The sequence below is a fragment of the Arvicola amphibius genome, chromosome 14, assembly GCF_903992535.2.
Source record: "Arvicola amphibius chromosome 14, mArvAmp1.2, whole genome shotgun sequence".
NCBI classification, from domain to species: domain Eukaryota; kingdom Metazoa; phylum Chordata; class Mammalia; order Rodentia; family Cricetidae; genus Arvicola; species Arvicola amphibius.
The window spans coordinates 52,000,671-52,019,431 of record NC_052060.1 but is presented as its reverse complement, the minus strand read 5'-3'; the positions used below and the strand labels follow the sequence as shown (position 1 = coordinate 52,019,431).

The following is an 18,761-nucleotide window of genomic DNA, read 5'->3' as shown; positions in this document are numbered from 1 at the left end:
CAGTGCATTTCATAGCAATAACAAGGCCATAAATTTGTATGCTGTTTTATTGAATGCTACAGCCAGTGTATATAAAATAGTTAAACCTTGTGAAACAGAAATCCATAAAGATTCAGAGAGGTAGATGTTAAGGACTGACAAGTACAGACTGTGTATATGGCACGTGTTAGAGAAGCTTCTGTACAGACTTCAGATCTAGTTCTCTTGAACATCCACTGGGTCATGAAAAGTCGTTTAAGAAACCTGATGGAGAAAGCAAAGATAAAGTGTCAATAACTTTTAAAAGACATTTTTATCAGTAATACTTGGGCAAGGACAGTTGTTTTCATTTTTGAAAATGGTTTATGCTCTGCCTGTTTTCCTGAGTAATAACAGAGATGATGTTTTTCCACCTCACAATGGTGTAAAAGCAGCACATGCCGATACTCTGAGTCTTGCACTTTTCCTAGGCTATGGGGCATATTTGGTAACGCTGTTCTTCTGAGCCGCTGTGCAGCAGCAGCACTGCGGCGACATCTCTAGTCCACCCCAGGACCCCTCAACTACCAACAACCCTTGATGTATTTTCAGCTTACTGTGGCTGGCTGGTCCACACCCACCGTAAGTCAACCCTGTTTCTAGGTGGCTCATTTGAATACGAGTTTATAAAGGGTTTTCTAATGAAATTGAGCCTAAGCCTGCTTTTCTTACTTTTGAAAATGCAATCTACAAAGACACTAAAATCCAACTTTTCCTTAGTTCTCACAACTGGCACAATATATATCATCCTGTCTTATGGCGTCATACAAATCACACCACTAAGATTACTACTGAAATATATTTTATCATAATAAAAAGGTAAACATAAAAACATTCAATAAGGAAAATCTTAGGATCCATTGAAAAATGATTACTAAGATGCAGTTATCACAATATACAGAAAACATGCAAGGACACTGAACATGCGACTGTTAACAGCAACAACCTTAATGCAGCCCTTGAGAGGAATGAATAGACAATCTACATATGTAACAAAATACTACTCAGCAGCTTAAATGACTCAAGAATTCATACAGGATAAACACAGATCTCAAAACTGAAGCAACAGTTATATACTTAAAAACAGTCTTATCTTAAAACTATAAAATACAGTTAAGTTTATATATGTATATATATATACATATATATATATATATACATAAGAAAAACAGGTATAACAACTTCACAATAAGTTACTATAGAAAGTAAAACCTATTTTTAAAAATAGGGTGTAGAAAATTAAAAATTTGAATACTTCATAAAACTGAAGAGCCACAAAACCTCTGGGGAAAAACAGAAGAAAACATTTAACTTCACTTAATAGCAAATTCAGCACACACCAAAGAAGAAAAAAAGTAAAATAAAGCACCCATGTGATGGAGGAGAGTTATCTGTCTATGTTTCTTTCATTGGTTAATTAATAAAGAAAACTGCCTTGGCCCTTCAAGAGACAGAAAATTAGGTGGGTGGAGTAGACAGAACAGAATTGTGGGAACAAGGAAGTAGAGTTTGGGAGACGCTTCAGGCAGTCTCCATAGGGAGTCTCCATGCTGCTCCTCTCCGAGATGGACGCAGGTTAAGATCTCTCCTGGTAAGCCACACCTCGTGGTGCTACCCAGATTACTAAATATGGGTTAAAGGAAGATGTGAGAATTAACCAATAAGAGGCTGAAACTATGGGCCAGGCAGTGTTTTAAAAGAATACAGTTTCCGTGTAATTATTTCGGGTGTAAAGCTAGCCGGCGGCCAGGTGGCGGGACGCAGCCCCGCCGCTTCACACTACACCCATGCACTGAGTGGAAGACCAAAGATGGGCAGTGATAATCAAATTTTATTAAAATTTCCAAGTCACTGTTTGGTAGTTTTACCTCTAAAGTTCACAGACAGCCACCAAAACATCAGTCTTGGCCATGGCCTCAAACCTGGAAGCTGACAATAAGTGACATAAATGATGTGTTATGGCCCAGCTGTTGAAAGCCCTGTGAAAATTTTCTGATATAAAAATTCTCTTAAGAGGATTTCTAATGGTCGTTTCCTCTTGGCATTCTCTGTTGCTAAATTACTTAAGCTGGTTTTATTTTTAAAACCTGCGTATAGACTCCGGTGATTTTACTAGGCCAATAACACAGGTTGCAAAAGAAATGCAGGTTTTAGAACCTTCCCGTAGATCCACTGGGTTACAATATGCACTTTAGGAAGACAATCTGTAAATTTACTCACGGTTTTAAGAAGCAGTGCTTTTTATCTAAATATCCTTTCCTTACCCTAAATTGTTTCAAATCATAATATCCAAAGTTTTCTTTTATTGCTGGAATTAACAGCCTTAATTTTATTTTGAAATCTGGGTTCTTATCCAGGTCATTTATAAATAAAAGTGATTTAAACACTCAAGTGAGGACTCAAACAAAAAGGCTATTAACAGGACTTCAGACTTAACACTTTTTATTAGATGAAAATAAATTAGTAAATATACAGGAGTTGAGTCTAAAAAGGAATCTCTAATAAATCATAAAAATATGAAACTCCTATAGATCCCCACTGAATCAGAAAATGCTAACACTGTTAAATGTGAAGACATGAGCTGGACTCATGTTAACAGGATCCCTCATGGAGAACCTGTTACCCAAAAGCAGCTCTATTCCCTTCTCCTTGGTGTTTCAAAAAGCTTAGTCATCGTAACCAATCACTAGATTTACTGGAACAGTACTTACACTTCCTGAACACCCCCAGATCTACAAAGCCTATGTAACAAGGTATTTTAGGCAGCAGCTTCCTGGACTTTTTGAGTCAGAATATTAGTGTAAGGGTGTGTACTACACACAAAGTGGTTTTAAAAACACAGTCTAAGTTTGCTTCCCAATTCAATACTACTAACTAATGTATCGAAGATTACAAATGAAAGTATCCTTTAATTAATTTTAAATTAGCCAAAGCCGTTTTGGCCATATCTTTGGAACAACAGGTTTTTTTCACACATGGTATTTGATCTAGGACATGAATATAAACTCTTGACAGATATACTAAATAGCAAGCGATTTATTGTCTTAATCCTCAAATCCAGTTCACTGCCAACCCACGTGCAAACCTCTCGTGTTTTATCTTTGCTCAACAAATGAAAATAAAGTTAAAACCTATTCCCTATACCTCTGCCCTGTTTGCTTATTCATACCCAACCACCCTGGCTCTCTTCCACAGTTTCTCCAAATCCACCAGAGCACCAGTCATTCCTGTAAGTACTGTAAATCTTGTTAAGACTTCAATTTGACAGGTAAATAAGCAAACTAGTATTTTAGGAGCTTCACATATACATGCTTTTAGGGCCAGTACATACAAACACATGCCTGTGACAGCAGTGGAGTTTTCTGAGTCTCCCATACCTTTTTACGACTTATTACATAGCCCTTTATGATAAAAATAGAAACCATTAGTCTTCATGACTACTAGTAAGTTTTCACTGACCTTCAAAACCAAAACTTGGGAAACAAAAATGCTGTCAGTGTTACAGATAAAGACCTAGATGGTTCTTCCTTTATGTGGAAAGGGCACAAATGAAGAAAACTCACCTCAAGATAGCTGACTACAAAAAGGAGCAGACTTTCTGGGGTCTGAAGGGATTTGTACTGGAAGACACTCCGGTCAGCAGAGGGTCATGTTGAGCATTCTGCAGACAGAACTGTTTCAAGTCTGCAGCTGCCTGGGAAACCTATAAATAACAATGAGTGGAGAAATGTCTGTTGGTAAGGTTTTAATGTCTTTATACGTCTGAAAACAAACAGCCCTTCAAAATCGACAGCTAACAGTTCTATACTGGCTTATTCTTAAAACAGTAAATGAAACTGGTTTGTGATATTTTTTCTACTTACTGTAAGCATCAAATGATTCAACATAAAGTATAATCCCACTTCTCTGAAGCTCAGCATGTCTTGATTTTATATGACAGGCTGTTGAACAAGCCCTAACACCTTGGTTTGGGGAGCATAGGATTTGTTGTCTTTTGTAACCCAGGCTGGCCTCAAACTTTTTATGTAGCAAACAGCCTTGAACGTTTGAGCCTCTTGCCTCTACCACCTGAGTGCTGGGATTAAAGGCCTGCCTCATCAAGCCTGGTTTATGCAATGCTGGGATCCAATTCAGGACTTTCTGTAGTCATAGGCAAACACTAACAACTGAGTCCCCAGCCCAATAGCTTGTTTTTGTTTTTTGTTAAAAGTAGTATGTAGTATTAGTAGTTCAACAAAAAACTGAACATTATAGGGAAACTATCTTGAAAGCAAATTGGAAATGCCGATGAATGAACCCGAGGTAACTAACACAGAACTCGGACAACCAAACACTTCATTATATTCTTCAAATTTATAGTCATCCATATACTATCTTGCATTTAAGAAAGACATGCATTCATTCAAGCATTTACCCATATGCATATATTCTGCTTAGGAAATATAGAACATCAAAAAACAACACTGAAATTCTATTTGGATTGCACATATACATGTAATAACACTGCCAAATCACATTTGAGCAAAAAAGTGTTTCTTAAAGACAGGCTACTCAGCAAGGTTGTCCAACTGGGCCTGAGTTTGTTTGATTTCCAGAACCCACATAAAAGTTGCAGGAAAGAAGAATCTTTATAAGGTGGGTCTGTTACCTATCTCCCCAAATGCACCCATGTGTACGCAATTTCCTTTTTATTTTTTTATTTTATTTTGTTTTGTTTTGTTTTTCGAGACAGGGTTTCCCTGTAGTTTCTAGAGCCTGTCCTGGAACTAGCTCTTGTAGACCAGGCTGGCCTCGAACTCAGAGATCCGCCTGCCTCTGCCTCCCGAGTGCTGGGATTAAAGGCGTGCGCCACCACTGCCCGGCCAATTTCCTTTTTAAATTAAAGCTGTTAAACTAACGTACACTTAGTTTTTCAAGTCACATGAAACAGGGCACAAGGTTGTCTGTGTCAGGTTTTATAACTATAACAATTGAGTTTGAAGCCAGCCTGGCTACTTGGTGAAACCCTATCTCCAACTAGCTGACTGAATACAGATACCAACACAACAAGCAATGCTATATAGGCCATGCATGACTAGGAATGCACAAAACCATCTAATTCCCTTATTTACTTTATCCTCAATCTCAGCTATTTCTAGGGTAGTGACAACAAATGTCTGTTACCCTGATGTGTCCGTAAGAGTTAATTAATAGACAACTCTCAATCAAAAGCCCCTCAGATAACAGCTATGTTGTAAACTTATCCTGGGGTAAGTTTAAACTCAATTTGAATCTACATGTGTTTGGCTTATACAGCAATTCAGGACAGTAAGTCCCATGTTCGTCTCTGAATATAAAAGGTTCCTGAAGTTTTTAAATGCTTATACAAACAGCAATGCCCTGCTTTGCCCCTTAAAAGTGGCTACTGTATGATGGGTAAAGTACCAGTGTTCACAGTGTTACGCCATTTGGCTTTGTTCGCATCCATCAGAAAAGCCTAAGTGCTGCCTGTCCATTCCTTTCCCACAATGTTTTAAGTACCATTATGTGTGGAATATACTTCTTGGCATGAGACTAACAGTGCAGTAAAGCGTGCTGAGATGACTGACAGGAAGGTGGCTCTGAGCTGACATTTTAGCTGGGATGCCAATGCTAACAAACCTAGCTCAGTAGCAACAGTGAAAAAGCAGCACTCTAAACAGGAACCTTGAGAGTCAAAATGGAAACGCTGCTAGTGCCCAAGACAGAGTAACAGTTACCATCCAGGAGGCTGACACTGTAAACTATTAGTCAGGATTCCAGATACCCTGTCCTACCCGAGTTTGGTGAAGCGTTTGTAATTTACCAGCTAAACAAATACAATAGTAAGTTCATGGTAGCTTTAAAATGCCACGCGCAAAAGTACCCAGCATAGGCATAGCGTGGATGATGTTAAATGGCACCTAATCTAGTTTAGGAACCGAGGAAAACTCATTTACAATCCCTGAGTGAGATGTGCTTTGCCATGAGAACTCCAAAAATATTTGTGCTGGTTTAAAGGATCCCACTCAGAAGCCTTCGGGAGAATTAAGATGCACAAGGCAAGATCACGCTAGGAGGTAGCCCCAGAGCAGCTAGGCTTTTCAAGGAAAAGGAAGCTCTTCAGTCTGTGAGCTCATTTCTTTGGCCACTAGGGCTAAAGGTCACCGCTGTAATTACTGCATTCACCTGGCTTTCTTTTCCTCCCCAACCCACTATTTCTCCTTCCGGGCCTACTTTAGGATAGTTAATATATGTGCACGATGATAATCAATAGATTGCTTCAAATTTCAGAGTTCTATCTGGCGAACAGATAGTTCTGAGTAAGTCATTTGGATGAGGTGTGAATTTGATTAGGGAAATGGTGTCCAAACCAAGACAGATGGGCGTCTCCCTGACCTAAGGTTACCACAAGGAAGTTAAGCAGTCTCTGACATTTCTACTTGGGGAATCTACGTACAAGTTCTCTCCACAAAGCACGGTGGAAATTAAGACTAGCCTGCCTAATATAAAATCAAATCACCTTTGGAACTGGCAGCTTCTAGTAGGGAGATTTATATTCTCGTTTCTTTTTATACTCATGGGAAGTATTTCACGTGTAACCCGACCTATTGCATGAGAAAGAGGCCAATCTGTTTAGGATTTAAAAAATAAGAAACAGTCCTCACAACAGCGTTTGAATGCCTGGCTGTCTATCAACACGGACAGAAAGCCTTTCCCCAAAAGTCAACAGTCCAGGACAAAGCAATCCTAACAGGCGTCAAAGTTAGACCAGTGCAGGCCGGCGCTAATCAGTTGCTCGGGCGTGTGAGTACAGAGCCCAACAAGGTCAGAACCGAGCAAACCGTGCCAGCCGACTCGGGACACCTCTTTGTTCCAGGCTGGACTGGGCGAGGGTGGTGTCCTGAGGCTCCGGGACGTTCCGCAAACAGACTGGCTCGCTAAGCCGTAGTCCGAAGCCACCGAGCAGCCTCGGAAGTGTCCAAAGGCCGAGCAGGGGCCGTGAGTTTGGTGAAGATCGGGGTGAGAAGTGGGACTCGAAAGTGAGGGGCCGAGCCCCGCGAGGGCAGACTCGGCGGAAGGAGGGCGGGCGGGCTCTGCCCCCAGCCGCAGCCCAGGGCCTACCGAGCGCGAGTCGCCGCGTGTCCGCCCGCGCTTCCCCACAGGGGCCCACGCCCGCCCGCCCACGCTCGGGCGTGCACGCCCATCCACCCACGCTCGCCCACCTTCACGCGGTTGAGCCCAGCCTCCAGCCGGAGCTGCTGAACCACCTTCTTCATGGCGGCGACGCTAGAGGAACCCGACATGGCGCTCGAGACAGCCGTGCCGACTCGTCGGTCCTGAGGGGCGGCAGGTCGCGGGGCGGCGGGGCGGGGGGCGGGGCTCCGAACTTCGGCTAAGTTTCCGGTGCTGCGCGCGCCGCGCATGCGCGCCCCGCCCCGCCCCCTGGGGGGCCCCGCCGGCTGCCCCGTGGGCGCGAGCCGAGGAGAAGGGGCGGAGCGGCCGGTGGGCGCGGCGGCGACGGGGGCGGTGCGGCCCGACGCCCGGCCGGCGCCTTCCGCGTCAGGAGGGGCTGGTTGGGGCGAGGTAAGGAGGACGCCGGGTGCCGCGGCGGGAGAGCAGCCCGGGAGGTACCGAGAGCCCGGTGGCGGAGCGGCGGGCCTCGGTTTCCCTCACGGAGCCGGCGGCGGGGTGAGGACAAACACGGCCCCGGGACGCAGGCCCACGCGTCCCCGGGCTCAGCCTGGCACCGGGGGACCCGTCCAACGGGCGACCCCGGGGCGCCGCAGGGCCCGTAACCGCCCGGCCCGGGCCGCGGGACCAGCCGCCCGCCACGCTTCCTGTTCCCGCGCTCTTCCGGGAATTAGTCCCCGTGCTTTTCAAATAAAGCGTTTGCGTTTAGGGAACGTTTGCTCTTCTGATGTCGCTGTAATCGCTTACTTTGTGCTTGTAACTAAACCCCAGAGGGCTTTTCAGGAGAAAACACTTAAGCTTTTAATTAGTTCAAGCTCCAGTGTCCCGGCTGAGACCTGACGTCTCTAACTTGAGTTTCGTCGTCAGTCCTGCTATCTCGGCCGACAAATCGCTTGACTGACCAGTTATTATCAGTTCGCAAAAACGTCCGCAGGGAGTTCGGCTTTTCACCCAGCTCTCAGTGAATGTGTAAGAAGCTGTGGTTTGAGTTTGGTCCTACAGCTTGCCCAGATACTCTAGCTAGCCCTTAAAACTGCCCAAGTTACAAAGTTTCCTGCGGTATTTGAGAATGAAACGAAATGACATTTTATGTGTAAAGAATATTAAAAGTGAGGCTGGAGAGAGCGGTTAGAGGACAAGGCCTGAGTTCAGTTCCCAGGACCCGGGCTGCACTGCTCACAAGCTCCAGCCAGTATCCCAACTCCAGGGGTGCTGTGGCCCCCTTTCTAGATTCTGGGGACATCTGCATTCACATATGCCCAGGCTCACATTCATACACATAATTTTAAAAGAACGTTGTTTGAGACACAGTCTCACTTGTCTAGCTCTGGCTAGCCTGAAGCTCTTTGTAGACCAGGCTGGCCACAGTCTCACAGAGATCCTTCTGCAGCTGCCTTCCAAGTGCTATGATTAAAGACTTGTGCCACAGAAATGAATGAATGAACGAATATGAAAGGTAACACAAATACTTTACCTCGTGCCTTTTTGTCTATATTGTATGCTGAAATCTCAAGGCAGATTCCTGAGGTAAAACGTGTTCAACTTAAGGAATGCTCTACTTTAGTTACAGTAATAGCCAAGAACTATGGGATGTTAGTGCTGGAAGGCTTTTCAAAGATCCCGCATAGCACACACAGTACACGCTATTAAGTCATTGTGGAGGACTAAACAAAGTATTTTGTCTTGATCTCAGGAAGGTTTTTCTTCTTTCTCCAAACTAGTGAATTAGGAAGCCACAGAGTGTGTTGCTGCGTGGAGCACCAGATGCTATCCTAGTTTTTATAGTCTGTCTAATAGGCTCTGCATATTGGCATAGGAAGGGAGCAGAAACAGAATCCCCTTTAAGTTCATTTGCATCTGAAGCTGTGAGTGTTCAATGCAGTTCATGAATTATCAGCATCTAATAAAAGCTTGTTTAATCTTCCACAATGTTCTAAAATATTTCAAAGGCTTTACCATGTTTTCATTTTAGATTAATAAAAATAGACTTTGTTGTCTAAAGTACAGAACTTATTAACAGTAAATGGCAAGAAAACACAACCGCACAACCTTGCTGGTTTGTGTTTTGTCAGAAGGACACTGCCAATTTAAATTTACCTAACTTCCACACCTTACTCACCTTTCGTTCGTTGGGTTTGAGTTCAACATTGAATAAATAAAATACTTCCAAGATTCACAATCCTTTGTTTTTTAACCAAAAGCCAGAAGGTCTCAAAATGAGTTTCCCAATGAGTTTATATTACTGTGGGACTCCACCATGCAGTGGTGAGCACTGTAGACTTTGAGTTTACACACTGTGCTTTATAGTAGTTTCAGAAATTGAAGTTTGGACAAAGTGAGCAGTTTGCTTCTAGAATAATTACAGCTCAGGTTTCCCAGTTTTTATCCTATTATGTACAGGTAATGCATTTCTTCCTATGGCTTTGCTCATATGTTGATATAATAGTTTTCATAATTGAATATGGAATTTATAAGGAAATCTTATTAAAAAAATTTAGCCAGTAATAAGTTGAGTCATAAGACGTGTTTTTAGATCAACACCTATGCATATTATCACCCATTTTCAAGGAATGGTGTAGTAAATTTTCTTACTCTAACATGTTACATTTTCCCCTCTACCTTCCTTCTGACCATGTTACATTCACCTCACACTGTGGGTTCCCTCCTAAATGCACTCCAAGGCCTAAGTGCTAAAGCTTGTTTGCCTGCGCTATTGGAAGGTGGGGCCCTTAGGAAGTGAGGCCTAGTGGAAGGGAGGTAAACAAGCCTCCCTCCCCCATCTTATATCAAAGTGAGCAGCCCCTCCGTCTGTGTCCCTGGCATGATGTATTGTGCTGCCAGAGGCCCAGGTCAACATAGTATTACAAATCTTAAACAGCCCAATGGTGTATAGGCTCTGGGGTGTCCTTGGGTGCTTTCTTTATTTAGCTAACACAAATTATCTTTTTAGGAAGGTTAGAACTTTATTAGATTACCCATGGATGAGGCAGAACAAAACTGTCAGAACAGAAATGGAACCTGAGTTTATCCTGATTAGAAAGGCCTGTGTCATGAAGTATGACCATCATCTGGCATAAGGTTGACCATATTCTGACTTCCTGAATAAAGGCATTTTCACATTTGAGTGAGTTTAAGAACTGGAATGGGTATGAGAGAGCCCAAGTCATGCTCTTGTCAGATTTAAGGCACTAAGAAATAGACCACAATGAATGGCCTTTTACACTATAGAGGACTAAACCTACTTTTCTGGGGCCCAATCCATTTGATTGCTTTATGTGGAGTTCTGCTATGTTTAAATATAACCTGTGTCAAACTCCCAATTTTAGTTGTTAATTAAGATTTCTAGTTCACCGAGTATCTTTTCATATATGCTAGCATTAGTCAATTACTAAAAATTATTCAAATCCCTAATTTACTCTGACGAATACCAGAAGTTCTTAAAATTTGACTTTAGCTCTGCAACTGAGTCTCAGAGTTATTTTTAATGATCTTTGTTGTCTTTTTCTGCAAAGACCAGACATGGCCTTGGGATACTTTTCAATAACTTTATTTTTAGCAGGTTGGTCTGGGCACTCAAACCCAAGGGCCAGCACACATACTATGTAAGCGATCCTCCACTGCACTGCACCCCAAGCTTAAACAACTCACCTTTAGACAAACTGGTAACCATTTATTGGAATTAGTATCCAAGATAAGGTTGTTTGTCCATTCTTGTAAGAAAGGTTGTAAAGCAAAATTTTCTAGTATATGAGAGCTACTAGAACTCTGTAGTCATCTTTGCTCATCAAGTCATCTTTTGCTTGAATTGTTGGCATTATGTTGTCCATTAACTAATTATTATGAATAAATAGTTTGAGAATCCCAAGTGTTATGTTAGGACTGGTTAGGATCAACTCCAAATTCTAAGCATGCCTAAGTTTAATTTAAACTTATTAGTTGATTTATTAACAGATGCAAGTTAATCAATCATTAGGTAATTAGTGCAAAGATGACATAGACAAGTCATGAAAATTGATTCTATGTGAAAAACCCAGAACTATAACTACCCCACACATAGGCCAAACTGGAAGAAAATCCAAGGCTCAGGACCTCAGCAGCAAAATTTCTGGCCTATATTGCTGATAAGTAGTTTCAGCTGTGTTCCTCCTCCTCTGCCTGCTACAGTCAATTTACTTAGTCTGTTTTACCATCTATTTGTAAACCTCAGTAAACTACAGCTTTCTCATAGGATGAGCTTGTCTTGTGGCTGTGATAACTGCCTCATGGATACTTTCTCTATATTCAGTTTGATTCCAAAGATTGTATAGCCCAAAAATATATTTTTAATTTTGATAATATTAAAACAATTAGTTGTATTTCATAGAGCTAAGTACAAGGTCAGAAGAGTTTTGAACTTTATGACGTAAATTGCCACTTGGAGGCCAATGTAAAGCAGTGCTTTGAGATACAAGAACGCTTTCGTTGTGCTAGCTTAAGGATTGTTAAGTTAGTGTGTGCATCATCTAGGATTTACCAGCCTTGGAAATTTCTTTTTAGAATAATATTTCAACTACTCTGTTATTTCAGTTTTTATTATTTTTGATATATATTTAATTTTATCATGCATTGCTATAAATTATCACAAATTCTATGATGAAAACCACAGGAAATAATACAAAATAATGCTTGATATATTTAAAGACTAGTATTTTTTTTGTTTTGTTTTTTGTTTTTCGAGACAGGGTTTTTCTGTAGCTTTGGAGCCTGTCCTGGAACTAGCTCTTGTAGACCAGGCTGGTCTCGAACTCAGAGATCCGCCTGCCTCTGCGTCCCGAGTGCTGGGATTAAAGGCGTGAGCCACCACCGCCCGGCTAAGACTAGTATTTTTAACTAAAATGTTTGCTTACATTTAATCTATGCCCTGAATGAAATGCATATGAGAAAACAGTTTTTATCATTCAATGACCATTGATCTAAATTCAGGCTTTCCCCTTGTAAAAGTATATTTCTACATTATATATGTATTTAACCAAAATTTTGACCCATAAAAATTAATTATTTAATAAATAGTAAAAAATGTTCTTGTCAAAAATCTATCCTAATGTAATTACCAGTTTATTATCCTGGTAGGCATGAGGCTCCATTGTAACTTGAAAATAAAATGCATTGAATACAATTAATTTTCTGAATTTTGTAGCTTAGCGAGAGTATTTACCTTTGTGATCCTGTAACTGGCAGAAGAGCTGTGGCTTACTGTTAATGCCCAGCATTCCAAGAAACTGTCAAACCACATATTGCTAGCTCAAGAAAAGACAACAATTCCAACATTCAAGGACAGTATCACTTCCACACCATTATAAATTGAGGAGGCTGTCTGTACAGAGTGAATTTTCTTAGAATAACTAGCCTATTTAGTGTATCTTTTTAAATGAGAATGATGATTGTATACATTTCTAAGCTTATACTTTGTGTTTATATTAAAGCATTTATGTTTTTCTTTTTACTGTTTGAGCACATCAGAGACCAGAAATAGCTGGAATGCTATTTTAAACCCAAAATCTATTTAAACACTTATTTAATGCTGCTTAAATGAAGAAAGATATATAAAACATCCAAAACTCCACCTGGTAACTATCCTATTGAAACACTGGTCAATATGTCACTCAATCCAAGTCGACCTTCTTCATCAGAGGTAAGAAAACCATGCCTATCACTGGTTTTGAAAAAAACAAAGCTGTGAATGACATAAAATATTAGATGCTGATTCTACTAGGATCCCAACTTCCCATATCACATTATCAGATTATATGATTATGCTACTTGCATCTGTAACTCACTTCTCTATTATGACCTGCAATGAATTGATCTTACCACCCTTTTTACTGTTTCTAAACTGGTGTTGCCCAGACACAGCTTAACATTATAGGGCATAGGATCTCTCTGGCTCATGCTTCTGACCACTTGTCATCTCTTGCTTTGTTGTACTTCTTTGATAAACAAAATCCTAATGTGTTGAATGAGATTTCTGCCCGCCCAGTCCCGTAGCCGTTCAGTTCCAAAGAAAGACACAGAGGTCTGCATTAATCATAAACTGGTTGGCCTATTAGCTCAGGCGTCTTCCTACATTAACCCCAAATTCTTGTCTGTGTCAGCCACATGACTTGGTACCTTTTATCAGTGAGGCATTCTCGTCTTGCTTCCTCTGTGTCTGGGTTACTACAGCAGACTGAACCTTTCCTCCTCCCAGAATTCTCCTGTTCTGCTCACTCCGCCTATACTTCCTGCCTGGCTACAGGCCAATCAGCAGTTTATTAAACCAATACAACTGACAAATCTTTACAGAGTACAGGATCATTGTCCCACAGAACTAATGAATACATTTCCTCCCTATTCTTCCCTGAAGACTTGAGGAAGAATATGTAAGTATAAGGACCATTTCACTTTAAATCCCTGACCATGAGTCTGAAGTGGAATCTTTCGCTGGAAGGCATTCATGCTGTATGCTATGTGTCACTCATTGACTTATTTGTTGTACAAGTGTTTTTTTACCTCCTTAAACTGCCAAGAACTTCCTGTTCTTCCTTGATCTAAACCAGTCATGCTTCCACTTTTCACAAACCTACTCTTATTAAATGCACCGCTTCATCTTGAAATTTATTAGTTAATTCTTCTAAACATACTTGATAAGATTGAATACAACAGATGACACCATTACTCCTTCTCTTCCTTGATAGAATTCCTTCACATTGCTTCTTTTGTTTTGTTTTGTTTTGTTTTGTTTTGTTTTTAGAGACAGGGTTCCTTTGTGTACTCTTGGTTGTCCTGGAACTAGCCCTGCAGACCAGGGTGACCTTGAACTCACAAAGATCTGCCTGCCTCTGCTTCCTGAGTGCTGGGATTAAAGGTGTTCACCACCACCATCCAGCTCCCATTGCTTCTTGAATAAATATTATCTTGGATTTATTTTTCCTGTCCATGGTTGTGCATTCTGTCTTCTTTGTTGTATCTTCCTCTTCCAATATCTCTGTAGTGTATTCTCTCTGCTCTTGATGGGTGATAGTCTCATCTAGCCTAATAAATCTTAATACCAACTTACTTCATACCAACTTTATACAGGCTTCGTTTGTATCTCCATTTTGTCCTCCTTTCTAAACTCCAGATCATATATGCATCTATTAAGTTGACTATTTGACATTGATGTTTGGATTGTAGTGAGGTGCTGCGGGCAGGCCTGCTTTTCATCCTGCCTGGCTCCAGCATGGCTAGCTTAACACGTGAAATAACATCACACAAATTGTATTCTTTTAAATACTGCCTGGCCCATTATTTTCAGCCTCTTACTCACATCTTCTCTAACTTATATCTAATAATCTGTGTAGCACCACAAAGTGGTGTCTTACCGGGAAAGATTCTAGCATACCTGATCTGGTGGCTGGCTTCATCGCATCTGGTTGTAGAGGCAGGGCAGTTGTCTGAGCCATCTACCTCACTTCCTTCTTCCTGTTCTGTCTACTCCACCCACCTATTTTCTAACCTATTAGGCCAAGCAGTTTTCTTTATTAATTAACCAATGAAATCAACAGATTGATAGAAGACCCGCCTCCATCATTGGATGATCAATAAGTATCTAACAGCATATCTGAAGCTGATTCTTAACCCTGTCCCAGAAACTTGTGCTGCTTGCCCCTTTTCTGAGATGATGGCAAATCTGTTTATTTCTTCACTGTTGCAAGTGCTTTTAGCTCATACTTGATTATTCTTGCACACTTGACTTTTCTTGACTTCTAATGCTGGGATCATAGGTGTGCCCTACCATACCTAGCTTCTAATATGTGAATCTTGATTGAATTCTTGACTAAAAATCATTGAGGAAAATTTCACAATTTATACTCAGAATATAAATCACATGCTAGTTGATATTAATAAATGACTAAATGTTTAATGTGAAAATAGAAATATTAGAGAAGGCCTTTTTGACAGGTAATGGATCCCAAAATATTTAGGGATATTTTAATATAAAATCATGGTATCATATTTACTTTATTCTGTCAAAAAAGATGAGAGAGTGCCAGACTTGGTGGTGAATGCTGGTAATCCCAGCACTTGGGAGACAGAGGCAGGAGGGCCAAGAGTTAAAGTCTCTCTTCACCTACAGAGAATTCATGGCTGGCATAGGCTATAAAAGACCCTGTCTAAAAAAAGAAAAAAGTAGACATAGTATCATGTTAAAAAACTTTTTGTGTAAATTGTAGATACTTAACATTCATAATTTTATGTATATACATATTTCATACAAAAGAAAAATATGAAGTGTGTCATGTCTTAAACTTGTATTAAAACTGCATTCCCTTCCTCCTTCAAGGCTCTACTTTGCTACCCTTTTATCACCTGTTTGCTCTATTCCTCTTCAAGTTTGTTTCCACTTTGAGGTCTTTGCTTTATCTCTTCCTAGAACTCTTTCTGTCTCTAGGTGTTTCTTGACTGTTTCAGTTTTTCCCTTAAGTCTTTATTCAGACTTCATTCCACTTCTGCAACACTAACTGTTCTATTTAAAACTCAGTTTCTCCATACCTTTATCTTCCCATTTTCCTTACCCTGATCTTATTATATTTCCTAGTAAATAATCCTTTCTAAGAGAGTCTGTAACCTGCTTTATGCTTCTTAACCAAGATTATCTAATATCACATGGGGCCAAGATTAGTCGGCAAATGAGGCAATTTGTCTGGGTACAGAATTTAAGGGAGTGTGTGTGTGTGTGTGTGTGTGTGTGTGTGTGCGCGCGCGCGCGCGTGCATAAGTACCATGACCTCTCAGAGCCAAGAGGACAAAATTGGACCACTTGAAACAGGAATTACAGGCAATGTGGATGCTGGGAACCAAACTTGGATCCTCTGCAAGAGCAGCAAGTGCACTTAACTGCAGTCCTGTCTCTCTAGCTCCTTATTCAAACTTTTAAAGTTCCCATATATTTACGGTTACAGTTAAGAGTATAATTCATTAAGTCCCTTGAATTTTAATGTACAGTGAATATCAACTTTTTCTAAAGAGACCCTGCTATTATTATTGTTTTTGTCATAGTAATCTAAATATTTTAAATGAGATACTAATTTGAAACATAAAATATGTCATTAAGTTTTTCTTTCTTTAATAGTTTGGTACAAGCATAAACAGGCTAAGCTAACAGTTAAGCCCCATATCAAGAATAGATTCTTCCTAGAACTGTATGTAGGGAGCAAGCATACTTCCCAAATCACAGTATTAGCCTTTTCACTACCATTGGGAAGCTACACTCCCCAAAACTCTATAAAGGCAGACAACATACAAAGGATAAGGATTCCACGAAGTCACTTTAAAGGAGTTGAGAATGTAGGATGGAGGTGAGGGGTAAAAGTTTGCAATAAGAAAACGCCCGTCTCCATTTCTGGCTTATGATCATGGTTTGGGGAAAAGGCCATGAAGTGGGAAAAAAGAAACCTCTGAAGCAGCACAAGATGTCGGCTAAGAGATGGATGAGGAAGACCAGGCACTCAAGCAGAGTCAAAGAGGAAGAAACTTGAGGAGCTAAAAGTCAAGGCTCCTGGGAAGGGCCCTTAACTAGAGATGAAATTAAGAAGTCTGGCAAAAAAATAAGCTATCGGTGTACCAAACATCTAGATTCCTTGTCATAATATCTTTTGCCACTTAAAGCTAGAATGAAGTATTATCCTGGAGCCTGTTGTACTTTGTAATAAACTTGTGAAAAGGAAGGAAGGAAAGGAGGAAAGAAAGACAAAAGAAAGGAAATCATACCGTCTAATATTGTTACTGAATGCCACATTTATCAAAGTGTTGAGTAAGGTGTGAACCAATAGGTATCATTGTTTCAAAGGAAAATGTACACCAAGTGTCAAATGGTGAACTTAACAAATTTTTGTTTTGTCATTAGTTCATATGAGTAAATACATTCTGTATTTCAATTGTGTTTATCTAATTTAAAATTTTATATTAATAAGTTGATTGTTTCTCTATTTCAGAAAAATTTTAACTGATATCTTTCTTCTTCAGCTGGTGGAACTTCATGTTTTTTATGTCCCTGAAGGATCGTGGAACTATAAATTAAATACTATTTCAATAGAAGTTATTAACAAGTTCATTTCTGCTGGATTTATAAGGCAAGTATTTTGAGGCCATGAAACAAATTATCTGGAAAAAGAGAATTATATTTTCTGAAAATTGAAAATCTCCTAACTGAAAAATATCTTGTTGATTTGATGGATTCATCACTAGTTCAATAAACGCTGTCAATAAATAGTACTGTGTAATGCTAGTGATATGGATCGGGGTAGAGTAGAGTAATGAATGAGGTACCAGGTGTAGTCACTAGTAGTGCAGTAAATACATAAGTTTTGTATCAAACATTGCTATAGCAACAGACATCACCTGGGCATATTACTGCTACTATCCAAAAAACAATGTATAACCTGTTTATTACTAAAATTATACACAAAAATAATGAACAGAAATGATCTAAAATTCAAAACCAGTTGAACTATGAACAGTAGTTAAAGCAATGTGTTGACAAGGTCTTTATAATTATTTAAAGCAATAAAACTGTAGGTACATATGTGTATATGTGTATTTTTACATTCAGACAGACATGACACTGTGATCTGGCTCTTTGTTTTCCCCTTGAGGATATCTAACCTCCTAAAATTTCCCATCACTTTTCCCAGTCACGTTGATTTTCTTTCTTTTCTAAAACACATTGCATATAGTAATTATATACAGTCTTGAGTTGCTGAGACTGCTCAACTACTAAAAGTACTTAACACACGACTAAGTACTTAACACACGACTAAGTTCAACTCCCATAAAGGTGAAAGGGGAAACCAACACCACAAAGCTGTCCTCTGAGGTCGACACACACTGTATATCCATACACCAGAATAAGACTTTTGGAAAAAAGCATATAAATTCCATAACAAAATTGTGTTTTAATCATAAAACTTGGATGGAGATTAGAAAAACAAACATTTCCTTTCAATACAAAAAGTGCTTTTGTAATCCATATTCATTTGTACCATTTTGTTTTGTTTTTCAAGACAGGGTTTCTCCGTGTAGCCCTGACATTCCTGGAACTCGCACTGTAGACCAAACTGGTCTTGAACTCACAGAGATCCCACCTGCCTCTGCCTCCCAAGTCCTGGGATTTAAGGTGTGCATCACCACTGCCTGGCCATTTGTACAAATTTAAAAGACAGGTTTTTAATCATTTGTTTTGAAAAATACTTACAGGAAACTTAACATTCCAGGCAGTGTAGAAACATAAGACATAAAATTATGTTTAATGCATTAAATTTGTATTTTCATTTAAGTTAATAAAGCCTGTTGATTGATTAATACGTTGAAAATGTAGTTAAAACAATGTCATGATATTTCAGAGTATCTCCTGAACTTACTTTACAAGCTCTGAGGGAGCGCCTTGGTGAGTTTCTCGGTGTAGATGCTGTTGCAGAAAAATTTTTATTTCTAAAATGCATTGGAAATAATTTAGCTGTGGTAAGTTTTCTTGCTTGTTTTCCTTCCAAGTAAAG

At 39.9% G+C, this 18,761-nt stretch overlaps 2 protein-coding genes across 6 annotated transcripts in view; one reads left to right on the top strand and one right to left on the bottom strand.

The window, feature by feature from the left end:
* Nucleotides 1–29: 29 nt before the first annotated feature.
* Nucleotides 30–7,383, bottom strand: Gng5 (G protein subunit gamma 5). Its single transcript, XM_038311143.1, has 3 exons — nucleotides 7,242–7,383; nucleotides 3,582–3,721; nucleotides 30–243 (listed from the first exon to the last, which is right to left on the bottom strand). Exons 1-2 carry the CDS (start codon nucleotides 7,320–7,322, stop codon nucleotides 3,596–3,598), a joined length of 207 nt encoding a protein of 68 aa, XP_038167071.1. The 5' UTR covers nucleotides 7,323–7,383; the 3' UTR covers nucleotides 30–243; nucleotides 3,582–3,595.
* A 117-nt stretch (nucleotides 7,384–7,500) lies between these two features.
* The window catches only part of Spata1 (spermatogenesis associated 1), a 41,634-nt gene continuing 30,373 nt past the window's right edge, over nucleotides 7,501–18,761 (top strand). The window contains exons 1-4 of one of the 5 annotated variants that reach the window (XM_038312042.1): nucleotides 7,501–7,602; nucleotides 12,709–12,880; nucleotides 17,233–17,339; nucleotides 18,609–18,726. In XM_038312042.1, coding sequence (XP_038167970.1) covers nucleotides 12,845–12,880; nucleotides 17,233–17,339; nucleotides 18,609–18,726 — 261 coding nt within the window. In that variant the 5' untranslated portion in view covers nucleotides 7,501–7,602; nucleotides 12,709–12,844. The other 4 variants (XM_038312047.1, XM_038312046.1, XM_038312045.1 and 1 more) reach the window with 4 other exon arrangements.

Bases quoted from the DNA above. Each gene is read 5' to 3' on its own strand.
- Gng5 (XM_038311143.1), bottom strand. From the start codon at position 7,322: ATGTCGGGTTCCTCTAGCGTCGCCGCCATGAAGAAGGTGGTTCAGCAG. The intron at 3,722-7,241 runs GTGGGCGAGCGT...TGTTATTTATAG, and splicing joins CTGGGCTCAACCGCGTGAAG to GTTTCCCAGGCAGCTGCAGA.